The following is a 14,963-nucleotide window of genomic DNA, read 5'->3' on the forward strand; positions in this document are numbered from 1 at the left end:
AGGTCGCAAGTGGTCAGTCAACTCCAAAACTATTCAATTCTGCTGGTGTAGTGGGGAAGCAGCCATAGACAATACTAAACCAAGGAGTCTGGTTGTGTTCTGACAAAGTTTTATTTTTAGGTATTTAAATTTCAAGTACTTTCACCTGTCACAATATTCTTTCGATTTTTTTCAACTATTAAAAATGCAAAAACTAGCTCATAGCTTTACAAAAAAAAGGCAGCGGGCCACATTTGGCTGCAGGCTGAAGTTTGCAGACCCCAGTTCTAGATGGGTGAACAGATAGTTGAGTGACCAGAGCTGTTGCCCACACATCAAGACAGGCAGGATCAGAACTGTGAGTCTCTGTTTACAAGGTGGCAGGTGTGACCAGGGAGCTGAGAATTCATTATTTTTCTTTCTTGGTCCAGTTACATACAGCAATGGCCCCTGGAGTTACAAGACCAGGAGACAGGGCCAGGCCCCAGGGAGAGGAGAAGGGGATGGCTGGCAGTGCTGGAGCTAGAGTCCTGAGGAAGGCCCACTCCCTCTCATGGTGGGAGTTGGGACAGGTGCAAGTGCAGGATTTCCTCTGCCCGCTTCAGGTACTCAGCTGCCTTCTTCTTCACACCCTCCTGGCGGGCAGGTGATGGGTCACCTACAGAGAGAGAATGGCTCAGCTGAGGTACCTGAGTTCAGAACCCCTCATCTAGCCCTATACAATTCACAGAGCATCAACATGTGTCTTTCTCCCCTCTCTGGGAATCAGATCTATTCTCCCCATTTTGAAAATAAGAAAAGTGAGGCCACAAGAGGTAAAGAAACTGCCCAAGGTGATACAGCTGGTCAGTGAGAAGCAATTCTGATCCTGGACGTGCTCTTTCACTCTCCATTCCCTTCCCTGCACCATATGGACCCTCCAGGTATCCTCCTTCCAGTCCTACTCACCAGGAACTCCCTGAAGCAGGATGTGCACCCCATCCCGGTAGCCCTGCAGAGCTGCGGGGTAGGCTCCTGCCTTCTCATCCTGCAGGGCCTGGGTGATGAGCTCTGTGGCCTGGCTCAGATAGGGGGGCACAGGTATGCCTTTCTCCTCCTGCCCTCCTGGCTCCCAGGGCTCTTGGTCAAGCCTTTCGGACTCTGCCTCCATCGCTGCCAACTCGCTTACATGGGTAGGACTGGGGCCTGCACTTTCTGCAATCAGACAGAGGAGACTCAGGTCCTCCCTTTCCCAGGGCCTGCTGCCTATCCCCAGACCTCTCCTGCCCATCAGGGTACCAACCTGGGTGGAGGGGAGCAATGCCTGAGCAGCCCAAAGCCACTTTTGCCCAGCAAGCTAGATCTACTGATTGGGAGAATCAAATGCTTCTGCAAACACAGCCTTACCTTCATAATTCTTTCTTTAAGTACATATTAACATTAGCTTGTGAGCTCTGCATCACTGCCACCCTCTTGACTATAGTTGATCTACAAACCCAAGAACTCCCTCAGCAAAGTTTACTGGAGGATGCTAGACCAAGTCTGCCAAGCCAAGGGGGGAAATGCTCCAAGTCTTGGAAGCTTAGAATAACAGATTCAGAGCATCTCAGGGCTTTTTTTAGGTCTTACGATTTCAGCGGAGTCCCCTAATAAAAAGACAGGGAGTGGTAGGTATTCTCACATTTCACTGAAAAATGTTCATTATATCCCCAGGACTGGCAAAGAGGCAAACAAACGTCTTCTCTGCAGTTTACACAAAAGAAGGCTGAAAATTGGTGACTCTTTGGAGAAAAGGCTTTTGAAGGGAAGGCACAGGAGCAGGAGGCACCATGGCACACCTCTGGCCTGGAGATGGAAGGGCAGGCATCTCTCCAACCCATCCAACTGACCCCATGAGGAGACCAGGGCTCTCCTGCAGGAAGGGAACATGACATCTCACTTCCCAGCTGGACCTACAGCCTCCCCTGCATTGCTGATAGAACAGAAGCTCTAATGCGTGGTTTAAGAGTTTGGTATATGTAACAAAGAGAGACGTGCTGGCTCCTTGCCTGGGGAATTCTGACGCTGAAAGGCTTGCTGGAGGTGCCCGCAACAGTACAGCAAGGAGATAAGGCAGCATCTGAACAAACTGCACTTCTAGGATTTGTGGGAGCAAATATCTGTGAGTTTTCCCATGGGCCAAAGAGTGTCTCACGGAGCCGCCTCTGAGGAGTCTAGACTGGCTCCTGCCCAAGCATCGGGGGCTCAGCTGGAGTCAGGTGGGGCATTTGGACGCTTGCCTCCCAGAGGCTGGGTACATCAGTCCCAGGGACACCACCCTGCTTTTCCCTTCAGTTCCAACCCTGGAGCAGTTTGACACTGAGGTCCTGATCTGGATGGGCCCCGGGGGTGAGAGGACTCAAATGCCTGAAACCGATCAAAAAGTCACGTGTCTGATAAGGAGGACACCAGAGGGTGAGGAAGGGAAGCCAACAAAATGGGCTTAAAAAGACTGTTGAGAAATCCAAAGTGGAGTTCTTTCATGATGATCCTGAAGGTGAGATCAGCCACCACAACACTCCAGTTGCAGTTAACAACATAAACTCGCGGACTTTTACTATGAAACGATCCAGTGTCTTAGAACATGGGACAGTCAGGGCCCTGGATCTGAACAAGGACCAGATATCCAGCAGTGTGGGGGCCCATCTCTGGTGCCCCCACATGCCAGCAGCTGCTGCAGGGCCTTCCCCTGCCTCTCTGAGCCAGCCAGGAAACCCCCACCTTGGGCTTCCAATGGAAGGCACCCAAACCTTCCTAGGGCAGTGTGACTCTGCTCATCCCAAAGCTTTCTCAGGGAGAAGATCCTATGATGGGAAGTGGCTCACTTGGCTGCTTATTGTACTGGCATCCAGCTGACCAAGCCCTAAGCCATGAGCCCTGGCACGGAGCCATGGCTCCACGGGAAGGGGCACCTGCTTCCAATCCTCATGGACGCTGCCATCCATTTGCCTGCAGGGAGCACCGTTCTCATTCTTTATGCAGGCTAGTTGGTGGCTCCGCCTGCCTTCTGCCCCAGAGGACTTCCTGCCCCAGCCCCCCTCTGCTGGTCCCAGCTTGTTACCTTCCTTGGAGAAGGGGTCGAAAAGGGCCAGCTCAGCCTCGGTGAGGTGCCCTTGGGCAGGGGAACCGGACGCCTCCTCGATGCTCCCACAGTTGAAGAGCAGATCCAGGGCCTCCTGCGCAGGGCTGGACGGCGGGGGGTCAGCTAAGGAATAGATTGTTGGGGACAGTCATGCCTGCCGCTACCATTTCCCAGATCCCAAAATTGAATTACTTTCTCGCTAAACCATTGCAGCAACCACAGGCATTGATGAGCCCACTCTCAGAGTTTGTACCCATTTTAGAGATTAAGAAACTATAGCCTAGAGAAGGAAAATGATCGATCCAGAGTTCCTCAGCAGGTTAGCAGTGGAAGAGCTGGGATCTTTCTACTAAGCTCACTGAGGAGGGAGTGTGCCCACCCCAACTCCAGCCTTGGCTCCCTCATGTACCTGGCACCTCCAACTCCTCGAGGCCTCTCCTCTCGGCAGGAAGCGGCTGGGGCAACCAGGGCTCCTCTGGCTGCAGCCGGGGCTCATCAGGGGGCGGTGTGGGGATCAGAGGGGGTGGCAGGATGGGCAGGTCCCTGGACACTTCAAAGGGCCGCGTCACCTCCCCGCCCTGCAGGAGAGAAAGACCAATATGGGGTGGGGGTGGGGGTAAGTCACAAGGTGCAGCCTGGTGGGCAGGTAGGCCTCCCAGGTGTTGAGGGGATTGGGCAGGTACACATACCTGGAAGAACTCCTTGAGTTGGGGGCTGTTGTTGAGTGCAGGGATGTGCACAGTGAAGCGAAGCAAGTCCTCAGCTCCCTTCCGTCTCTCCTCAATCACTGAGGCTTCAAACCGGCCTGCAGCCCCCAAAACAAGGGATGTGGAGAGAAGCAGTGACACACAGAGGTCTGTGGCCCTCACACCACTTTTCCTGGTTCTGCCTGAGAGGATCTGCGCAGTCGGCTGCCCAGCAATCTTCCCTGGTTCTTCCCAGGGTGGGAGGGCTTGTAAGGAAGGCCCAGTCTCCCCATTCATCTGTTTGTCAGATGTTTATCAAATACCTACTATGTGCTAAGTTCAGAAGGTCAATGAGAGAGAAGCAAGGTCTCTGCCCTCATGCATATCACATCCTAGACTGGGGAGCCAGGCAACCAGCAGGAAACAAATTTGTTCCAGATGGCTTTGATGTAATGGGGAGGATGTAGGGCTCAGAGAGAAGTGACTTGCCCAAGGACACACAGCAAGCAGCTCTTTTTGTACAGTGTCACTGCTCAGTTCCAGGAATCACATGGACTAATCTAATGCTGGCCCGGTTATCATGCTGCCGGGAGGGGGAGCCTGCTGTACTTCCCCACTGCCTGCATAACCTGCCAGCAGCAACCCCTCACCTGGCTGGAAGAGAACAGTTCCTGTGAGTCAAAAGACCCCCATAACAGGTCAGCCCTGTCCAAATGAAATACGGTATGAACCACATACATAATTTACAATTTTCGAGTGGCCACATTAAAAAAAGTAAAAAGAAACAGGTTGATTTTAATAAAATATTCTATCTAGCCCAACATATCCAAACTATTCTCATTCAAAACTGTAATCAATACATAAACTACTGGGCTAGTTCATGTTCTTTTTCTAGTGTGCATTCAACCCATCCAGCACATCTTAGTTCAGTCTCACCACACTAACGCTCTGCAGCCACATGTGGCTTGTGGCTGCTAGTTTGGGATAGCAAAGGTCTAGAGGAAACACCAGCTTGTGGACAGGAATTCCGGTTCTGCCACTTACAGACCAAGGCCCTTTGTCTCTCTGGGCCTCGGCTGCCTCACCTTGAAAACGGGGCTAATAAGGATAGAATGTTAAAGGGCTGGAAACACAGTAAGGGCTAGGCTGCTCTGAGCCTCAGTTTCCCCATCTGTAAAATGAGCTATCTCTAAGGACAATTCCAGCACTCTGAGCTGTGTCTTCATAAGGTGTTTTGTTGGGGGGACCTCCCCCTTGCAAGCCCCCACCAGCAAGGTTCCCTTTGCCCAGCTCTCCCTCCATCTTCAGCCTGAATGCCTTGGTCAGCGCTCACCAAACACCTGGGCTCGGGGGAAAGCAGGGAATTCCTCAAGGCGGCGGAAGAGGTTCCGGTGGGTGTAGGCCAGGTCTCCATGCAGCTTCCGGAAGTCGCTGTACCGCTTCCAGACCACCACCTGAAAGGGACTGGAGGCTGGACCCTGGACCCGGCCAGTGATGGTGGGAAGCGGCCTCCCCAACCCCCAGCCAGGCCCCCGGGCATGTGCTGATCTGAGTGCAGCACCCCTTCTCCCAGGAGGGAGCAAGGGGATTGGTCTCCTCGCAGAGTTACCAGCTGTTTCCTTACTGCTTCCAGATCTGGAATCAGGGAAAGGTCCCTCTTCCTCCCAGGAGCCTCACCTCTTTGACGTCCTCCGGGTCCCTCTTAGAGATGAACTGAGGAAGAAAGGCAAGAACCAGGTGAGACCCAAGACTGACAACTGACACCCCATCACCCTGTAATATCCTGAGAGGCCCCAGGTGCCTCCCAGCCCCTGCAAAGCGGCAGTGCCCTCTGGCTATTGGCCACTGGTATCAAGGTGTCCTGGCTTCAAGGCTCTGAGTGTAACTTGGAGCAGTTTTCCTACCATGTGCCTCAGTTTCTTCATCTGTTAAATGGGAGGATCCCTAAAGGTCCTCCAGACCACTCCATCCTCAGCCCAACTTTATCTCATTTCCTTCAAAGGGCCAAGTCCCTGCATCCCCTTCTGAAAACAAAGAACCCCAACTTCTCTAAAGAATGAGGTTCCTAGGAGACACTCCTTCCTTAAAGGAGGAAGCCTCTGTGGGCAAATACACTGGGATGCAGCAGAAACCATTGCTGGGTTGTGAGCCCTGGAAGAGCAGACAGGGGTCTAAGGTGGAATGAAGACTCCATTCTCACTATGTCATGTTCATAATAATTAAAAAAGAACATCCTACAGGTTGGAGTACTTGCCAGTTTTCAAAATATCTCCTTTTCATTGTCCTAGATCCCAGGGAGGCAGACGTGATTAACATGCCCATTTAAAAGATGAGGAATTGGAGGCTCAGAAGAGGGGACATATCCTGTACAAGATCATACACACACAGCAAGTAAGAGGGACTGCTAGGGCTGAAACCCTGTCCTTTGCTTTTTGAAACAGACTTGTCTAAAATACTGTGGGTAAAAGAAACTGTATCTGAAAACCACTGATGAATGCATACCTGGCAAAGGTGTATATATGTGTGTATATATATTATACCTTAATATATAAAGAATGCCTACAAATCAATACTCAAAAGGTAAACAATTGAACTTTAAAAATTGGGCAAAATGCTTGAGCAGGCATCTCCTACAAAAGATGTTTGAATGGCCAATAATCACATAAAAATATACTCAACATCATTAGTTATCACACATATGCAAATTAATACTCCAGTGAGGTACCACACACCCACCAGGAACGGTTAAAATTAAAGATGTTGATGATATTGAGAGCTGACGAGAACGGGAGTATAAAATGGTACAACCATTTTGGAAAACTGACAATTTCTAGGGAAGCTACACATATGTCTATCAAATGACCCAGCAATTCCACTTCAGTGTATGTACCACGGAGAAATGGGTTCACATGCCAATAAAAACTTACACATGAATGTTAATAATGTTAATACAACTTTACTTGTAACAACTAAACATGTTTAGGAACAACTCAAATGTCCAAGACATGTCAAATGTCTTGCCTTTCTTCCTCAGTTCATCTCTAAGAGGGACCCGGAGGACGTCAAAGAGGTGAGGCTCCTGGGAGGAAGAGGGACCTTTCCCTGATTCCAGAAGAATGAATAATGAAATGGTGGCATAGTCACACATTAGTGAGCTGTACACTTCAGACTTGTACATATTACTTTGTGTAAATCGTGTCTCAGTTTAAAAAATTTAAAAGGTGAAACAAAAATTACGGAATACCAGCAAGTGAAAAATTCAAGATGCAGAATATCAGCATGTGTAAATACTAATAAAATAGACCCATCTATTTGCTTTGCAATGTAGAGTTGACTTGCAAGGAGGAATAAGAAAACAGAAGCAATAATTCCTATGAAGATGATGAATGGGGACGGTAAGGAAGGGAAAATTATTTATTTTTAGGAGTTATATAAAAACATACCAAAGTAAGGCATGCTGCTTGTTTAAAAAACCAACAGAGTCACGGGAAAAGGTTACAATCCCTTGCCACGCCCTACCCACCGCCAGTAGATCTTCCCAAGAACTTTTTTTTTTGGTATTTTTTAGGCCTGGGAAAGGTTGGGGAAATCTCATTTTAGACATCTAGAACTCTGCACTTAAATCACTCTGCAATTGTCTTCACGCTTTTGCTTCGCTTTAGCAGTGAAGTCTAATGCACCCCTTTAATAGTTGCTTAGTTCAAAATTCTAAAGGTATAAAAAAATTTATAACCAGTTCTTGTAGATCATTCTACAAATATTCTGTAAAACTGTTTCTATTTTTAATTCTTTCCCTGGTTTCCTCCACATCCCTAAAGTTGTTACTACTTCACACACCAACTTTCGTCTCTATCGCCTTCCTGCTAGGACAGTAAAAATGGAAACTTAATCCTTAAGTTCTTTTGAAGGCTGTATAAAATTTTAAAGTCATAGGTATTATTTTTTGAAAAATTAAAAATAGTTACTCTTTTAAGGGCTTTTATGTAAATATCACACTAATAAACGCAATTTAACTCCAGGAGATTGGAGTACTAATTAATATTTGGGTTGAGCCAGCTGTCATGTTAAGAAATCCACAGCCTGATGTTCACACACCACACGGCGTGTGTATCCACTTCTCGCGGGTCGGGGAGGTGCCGCCCGCGCCCTTTTAAAAGGACCGTACCCGCCCATGGCCCCGCCCCCTTATAGCTAAAGGTCTCAAAAGGCTCCAACGCAGCCTCCCCTTAAAGGGGAAAGCTATTTCTGTCGGCTAAAAAGGGAACTTCCAGCCGCAGTTTGCCTTAAGATAAACCACGGTCAGTTCTTGTTAAAAGGGTAAAGGTTCCCGGTGGGCCCGACTTCACCTGAGCGGTCACTTTGTACTCGGTGTAGCCCTTGGGATGGTTCCGGGGGTCGGAGACTGTGTAGTGCCGCAGGAAGTCGTCCTTAGCCTGGCGGGACATGTCAGCCGAGGTGGAGCCGAGCAGCCAGCCAGCCTCCGGCTCCTCCACGCCGTCCCGTCCCCCACCCCGCCCCTCCCGGTTAGTGATCACGGGCTTCAGCCAGGCCCGGGCCTGCGCCCTTCAGCCTTAGGCCTAGGGAGCTACTCGCAAGCGACAGCGCAGTTCTTGGCTTGAGACCGAGGCCAAGGGAGCGTCTAAAAAGTTTTCGGTATCTGGTAAAGTGTGAACCAAGCAATTTGAGAGTAAGGGTTGAAGGGGTGGGTCCTCAACTCAGCGTTCAAGCCCACACCAGCACACGTCTCCAAACACATCTCCTCTGCTTCTTTCATCCATCTACCCAACTTTTATTATGTCCCATGTGCGCCAAAAATAGCCAAATATTTTTCCTGTCTCCCTCCATTTTCGCTAATTCATGTTTCCTGGAAGGGTGGGGGAAGCAAAAAGAACTAAGTACCAGGATGGTAACACGGGTTTTGAAATCATACTTCTTACTGTGTGCGCTTCCTTTCCCTTAACTACCTGAGCCTCAGTTTCCCATCTCTAGAACGGGGCATGTCATCATGAAATCTACCACAGTGAAGGTTTCTTTCCTTAGTTGGTGCATCCAACATTCAGGCCCCACACCGACACCTACCCCTCTGCCTCTTTGTTAGCCCTAGATCTTTGTTTGGAAGTAGTTCTCTGTTACGTGTAGCTCTCCAGCCTCCTACCCCAGAATCCGAAGGTGCCAGCTCCTTTCCTTGCTCCAGGTCCCAGGTCGGGGTGGGGGACTGTCTCCTGAAGCCTGAATCTTGAGTGAGGGACACGGCACAGGGCCTGGCAAGAAGACCCAGTTGTTCCTGGAGTACAATGTTGTCTGGGTTTGGCCCCCCAGCCTCTGGAGCACTCTTGTTTTCCAAGCCTGGGTGTGCAACCTCACTGGATGCTGTGAGTTCCTAGTATCCTTCCTAAAACCTTCCTTTCTACTGATGGCATTTGTAACCTGTGTCTGGGGCAGACCATTGAAGGCCCGACCCATAGTACTGCTACCAGGTTGTGAAGCTTAAATGCATTTGCACGAGGGGAGTGCTTGGGAGCTCGTGGCCACAACCGGAGCTCAGCCGTGTGGGTGCTATGCGCCACTTTCCAGGAAGAAGCACAAAGCAGACTCTCAAATCAGACTCCTAGAAACTCGGACAGTGGGTAGATCATCCAGGAGGTGCTCAGGAGGAGACTGAGATGGGATGGTATCTCCTCACACAATATTCACCAGGGATCCTCAAGACCCCGTTAGACCTTGCTCCTGGTCCAAAGCTCTCAGCAGGCCCATAGCTCCAAGTCTCCTTCTCACCCGTCATTCACTCTCCTTCCTGGCCCAGCAGCTCTCAGTTTCCCGCTTTTCCCTTCTTTCTCCCTGTGCTCTCCATGCCCTCTCCTATCTGATCAATTTAACCTCTGGCTTTCTCCAGATTTCTGACTCCACCAGTTCAAGAGAAGCAAATAGAAGACCTTCTTAGAAGGCAGGTGAGAGGGGAATGCTGCAAATGCACAGCTGCCGGGGACCTGCTCCCCATATTCCCACCGGTCTGCTGCACTATGTGAGGCAGACTTTCCACCACAGCTCAAACTCCCCATCCCTAGGCCTTTGTGACAAGTATGACCTTGTTTCTTCTTTGTCTCTAACTATGCATTATTCACATTTCAAATCATGTATGCTTCTTACAAGGACCCCCAGGAGGACCTAAACACTGGGGTGACTCAGCTGATTGGTGGGTGGCTGAGTTCACATTGGTTGTAAGGTAGAGCAGGGACATGGGACAAGGGCCATGCCATTATAAAATCTACTTAGTTTATTAACCCATAATGGTCTCTTCTTCCAGCAACCTTAATCAATTAAGTAACACTGTAACCAGGACAGAAAAAGACCTCCATAGTGGATAAAGAATGCCAAGATACTAATCCACACAGTCACCTAGATAACCCCATTCTTAAGACAAAATTTCAAAGGAAATACTAATCACCTATATACATCAGGCCTTATACTGACCCCTACCCAAAAGACTCCATAAAACCCCAAGCCCTAACCCCTTTAAGCATACCTCTTCTCTCTGAGGATGCCAGAACTTACCCCCTTCAAGTGTGTACTTTGCTTAAATAAACTTTCCTTGCTGCTTAGCCTATTGCAAGTTGTCTCTGAATACTCTCTTACAACAGAGACAAGAACCTGGAACTTAATCAGGCTCAAGGGAGCCCCTCCAACATCCACCACTGGTGGTAAGTGTCTGTCACTTTGCTATTTTATTTAACTTTCTAGTTGTAAACACAAGCCTTTTCTCTCTCTGTTTTATTACAAGTAGGGAAGTGGCTGAGGGGGAACCTCTGCTTATGGGGGCTTGCGTGTTCCCATCACCTGGGTGACCTGGATGGGACTGCAGCCATATGATCACATTCTTTAGCAGCCTGCCCAGACATCTCCTTTTCTTTGTCTTGGATAGTTCCAAGAACATAAACTCACTCCATCCAGTGCTCGAAGGCTCCCCCAGTTATGGGGTGGTAGGGATATAATTCCCACGCTATGCAGATCCAAGCAGACATTGGATGCCAGGTGACCCTGGCTTTAGGAGTTGGCAAGTGAAATATAGTGAGTCATAAGAAATACGTATTGACCAAATATACTATTTCCCAGGTATATTTGGTCTTCATCCACAGTTCCTGAAAACACTGCATTGCAGTGTTGTAAAGCACGTTAATGAGAGACTTTCGGATGCCCACCCCCCGCCCTGCAAAGCCAATGGCCAGTAATTTAGTCAATCATGATTACACAGTGGAGTGCTCACAAAAAAAAACTCCTAAGAGTTTATTGCTCTCTTGGATGCTGCTTCTCTGTTGAAGGGATCTTGTACGCTTGGGGAGCCAGAACGCCTCTGTGCTGGGCAGCAAGGCCCCAAGCTCCAGGCAGACAGAAGCTCCTTTGTTTAGGACCTTGCCCTGTGTATCTCTTCATCTGGCTGTTAACTTGTATCTTTTATGGTATCCTTAAGTAAACTGGTAAATGTGTTTTCCTGCTTTCTGTGAGCTTCTCTAGCAAATTAATTGAACCTAAGGGGGAGGTCGTGGGAACATCCAATCTGTAGCGGGTAGGTCGGAACAGAAGCACAGGTAAGCCTGGGGCCTGCAACTGGCCTCTGGAGTGGGGAGTGGAGGGCCGTCTTGTAGGACGGAGCCCTTAACCTGGGGAATCTGGTGCTGCCTCTGGGCAGATAGCATCAGAATTGAGTTGAGTTCTTGGACACCCTACTGGTGTTCAAGAATTGTGTGGTGTTGTATGTGGGAAGACCCCTCACACGCACACACATATGCACGCAACGCTCGCACACACATTGGAATTGGGTTCGGGAACCCAAAAGGAGTTCTACTACTGTTACACTGCTGTACACTATTACCGTGGATAACATTTGTGTTGTATGGGAAGGAAAACACACACAGCAAGGGATCTGCCCTACAACTGAGCAAGTGTTCAATGACCTTTCTTCTTCTCCCCTTTGTTCCATCTCACTTTCCATCATCTGCATGACTGCACAAATAAAAGGGCCACTCTTCCTGGCACTATGCAACTTTGACACTTGCTATTACTTTGCTTTAAAAAATTCCTCCTTGTTTGCGCTTGTTTGACCTGTTTATGAATTCTTTCTGGATCAGAGTCAAGCACTGTCTCCTGGGTTGAGGTTTCACCTGGTGCACAAGGAGAGACCTCTCAGGACAGGGCTGCCTGCTGACAGCTGCATTTGCCTGAGTGCCTGCTGATTCAAATAACAATAATTATAGCTAATGTTATACAGTTCTTATTGTTGCCAGGCAGCTGCATCTGGGAGGTCTCTCCCTGCGCACCAGGTGAAACCTCAACCTGGGTTCTTGACTCTGAACGAGAAAGAATTCTCGAGCAGGTCTGAAGAGTGTAGGGAAGGAAGGAATTCATTAGAGCAAGAGTAGTAATGAATGGCAGCGGCCTTGCAGGCAGCTGAGAGCAGGAATATGCAGAGGTGCAGAGGGAAATTTTGCTAAACATTTTCTTGGTATAGCGTAGATTTCCTTGCCATCTCTTAAAGTCAGGGTCACTTGGCGTCTGGTGTGTGCTTGGATATGTTAGGCAGGAAAATAGATATGAGCGGGGTGGAAAGAGAACAAGGTCAGTAAAGCCCCCTAGAAAGGACTCAGTTAACCAGTTAAAACTGGAAATCCAGAAAAGACTCAGAGTTAATGAGTTAATCAGTTAAAGCTCAAAAGGTCAAGAGCAACTTGGCCTTGAATGTCTGAGTATTCCCCAGATAAGGAAAAGTATCTGAGCACAGCCTGTGTCTTCACTGTGTCAATTAGATCATTGTAAAATTTACTCTAGCCTGCTAAAAGGCCCACCTATAAACAGCATAATAAAGACAGATGATCCCACCTTAAAGCCAAAATTGCATTTTGAAAAAAAAACAGTAAGTTTAAGAAGAAAGATTCTTAACATACTCTTTAGCAAACAAATAACTGCCCACCTTGGAGGAAGGGCTGACAGTGTTGATTGATATGCTCCCAAACCAGGAAGCTGCTATCCTGGGACAGGACCAGAGCAGTAATGTCTGTGTTAAACTAATTTCGCAGAATTACCTAGAGGACTGATAAGAAACTCAATGTCTCATCAAAGATACTTGAGACCATTTAACAAGTCCACACCCCTAGCCCTTTGTCACATTCCTGAAAAATCCTTGAAAGGGGGAACCCTCCACCTTTCAGGTCGCTCCTCTGAGGTCGCCCCGCACTTTGAGTGTGTAACCTTTTAATCTTAAAACTCTTTCTCTCCAACCTTTCAGGGCGCTCCTCTCTCTCTGAGGTCGCCTGCACTTTCTAAGTAACTTTAAGTAAAACCTTTACTCGGCTTCACTGTGTCTCTGCCCTTCAGTTCTTTGTCGCGGCGGGGGCAGGAGCCGAGGAAAATACACAGCGCCTCTCCCCCAGCAGATCTACACCGTATGGAGACTAGCCCCCGTCACTCTGGGGTTTGGGGAGCCATGGAGCACGGGATGGAGTGAGATTGTGTTCTGAGAACTTTGCAAAGAAGGGAGATTTTCAGGCACGCTCCTGCAGCTGCAGTTCCCTCTGCGTCACCCAGGCGACGGAAACTTGCAGGCCCAAATCTGAGTTCTCAGCAGCTCCTCCCTACTTATCAGAGGTAAAATGAAGACTTGGAGATAGAATGAAATAGCAAAAAGACAAAACTCATTAAGTTAAGCAGAGAGGAGGCTTTATTTAAAGGCATGCACTTAAAGAGAAAAAAGTGCAGGTGTCCTCAGAGAGGAGGCATTCTAAAAAGCTAGGGTTTCTGTCTTTAAAAAAAGCATTTTTAAAGGACCAGGGGATATAGGCTTGTAAAGTGGTCTCAAAATGCTTTTTTCCAGTGAGAGACATTAAGTATCTTCTATTATTAGCCCTCCAGGTAATTCTGCAAAATTAGTTTAACACAAAAAATTTACTGATCTAGTTCCTCTCCAAGACAGCAGCGTCCTTCTGGGAGCATATCAATCAAGATCGCTTGCCCCGCCCCGAAGGTGCGCTGAGTTATTGTCTGTTTAAATTAATCCTGATGGTTGTCTCCTGCCCAGGTTGCACATTACTTGATTAGGGGCTGGAGGAGGGAAAAACAGCATATAGGTTAAATTAAAGAATAAGCAGCTGGGCCTTTTAGCAGGATAAAGTAAATCTTACAATGGCATGATCTGACACAATAAAGACCTGGGCTGTGTGTTCTGATACTTGTCTTTATCTGGGGAATATCTGGATTCTGGATACTCCAAATTACTCCTGGCCTTTGGAGCTTTAACTGATTAACTCACTCTGTGAGTCTTCGGGGTTTTCTAGTTTTATCTGGTTAACTCTTTGAGTCCCTGTTAGTGGGCTTTATTGTGTCTCCACCCCACTCTTATCTATTCTTCTGCCTAAAACACCCAACACTCCTTTCCCTTCTTCCACACTAACAGAGCCCAGATTTTGCACAGGTCTCTAACCCTCCAGAAAGGACTCCTAATGCCAGTTTAGGAGTAAATCTTTGTGTCTATTCCTCATCTTTCCTTTAGAAAAAATATCCTTCCCTCATCAGACATTTGATACAGTAATTTATAAAAAGTAGTTACTTGGTCATTCAATCCACCACCAACATATTTCTCAGATGTACCTGGTCTACACCCACAGTTCCTAAAAATGCTTCAGAGCCATAAAGGTGAAATGGGTGTCTTGTTATGTTAATGAGAAGACTTTGGGGCCCCACCCAAGGGCGGCAGCTGGTTGCCAGGGAGGGGTACAACCTGGTAATTAGAAGGTAGGAACTTTGAGCTCCCAGCCCCACCCTCCAGGGAAGAGGGACTAGAGGTTGAATCAGCCAAAGGCCAATAATAGTCAATCATGACTATGTAATGAAACCTCCATAAAAACCCATGTGAACAGGCTTTTGACACCCCAAACCGCCCCCCCTTTTTTTGCACCCAGCCTCCTGGAGAGCTTCCATGCTTGGGGAACAAGAATGCTTCCACGTGCCACCAAGACAGACTTCAAGACAGGAGCTTATTTGGGACTTTGCCCTATGTATCTTCACCTGGCTGTTAACTTGTATCCTTTATAGTATCATTTATTAAACTGGTAAATGTGTCTCCCTGAGTTCTGTGAGCTGCTCTAAGAAATTAATGGAACCTAAGGGGGAGGTCATTGGAACCTCCAGTCTACATAGCATGTTGGTCAGAA

General features: G+C 48.1%; 1 protein-coding gene and 1 long non-coding RNA gene across 4 annotated transcripts; one reads left to right on the top strand and one right to left on the bottom strand.

The window, feature by feature from the left end:
- Window positions 1-92: 92 nt before the first annotated feature.
- On the bottom strand, window positions 93-8,297 carry SNX15 (sorting nexin 15). Of its 3 annotated transcripts, XM_036995590.2 has the most exons (8): window positions 8,112-8,294; window positions 5,443-5,478; window positions 5,099-5,219; window positions 3,769-3,884; window positions 3,489-3,657; window positions 3,059-3,202; window positions 928-1,173; window positions 93-637 (listed from the first exon to the last, which is right to left on the bottom strand). In XM_036995590.2, exons 1-8 carry the CDS (start codon window positions 8,208-8,210, stop codon window positions 531-533), a joined length of 1,038 nt encoding a protein of 345 aa, XP_036851485.1. In that variant the 5' UTR covers window positions 8,211-8,294; the 3' UTR covers window positions 93-530. The 3 variants fall into 3 exon arrangements, with proteins under 3 accessions (XP_036851485.1, XP_036851486.1, XP_073073656.1); XM_036995591.2 differs by lacking the exon at window positions 928-1,173 and having other exon boundaries at window positions 8,112-8,297; XM_073217555.1 differs by lacking the exon at window positions 5,443-5,478 and having other exon boundaries at window positions 8,112-8,296.
- An 88-nt stretch (window positions 8,298-8,385) lies between these two features.
- On the top strand, window positions 8,386-14,871 carry LOC118967839 (uncharacterized). The gene is made up of 4 exons (XR_005055107.2): window positions 8,386-9,137; window positions 9,659-9,713; window positions 10,404-10,463; window positions 14,712-14,871. It is a non-coding gene; the product is annotated as an uncharacterized lncRNA (long non-coding RNA).
- The last annotated feature ends 92 nt before the right edge of the window (window positions 14,872-14,963 follow it).

Source organism: Manis javanica, chromosome 11 (assembly GCF_040802235.1).
Source record: "Manis javanica isolate MJ-LG chromosome 11, MJ_LKY, whole genome shotgun sequence".
Taxonomy (NCBI): domain Eukaryota; kingdom Metazoa; phylum Chordata; class Mammalia; order Pholidota; family Manidae; genus Manis; species Manis javanica.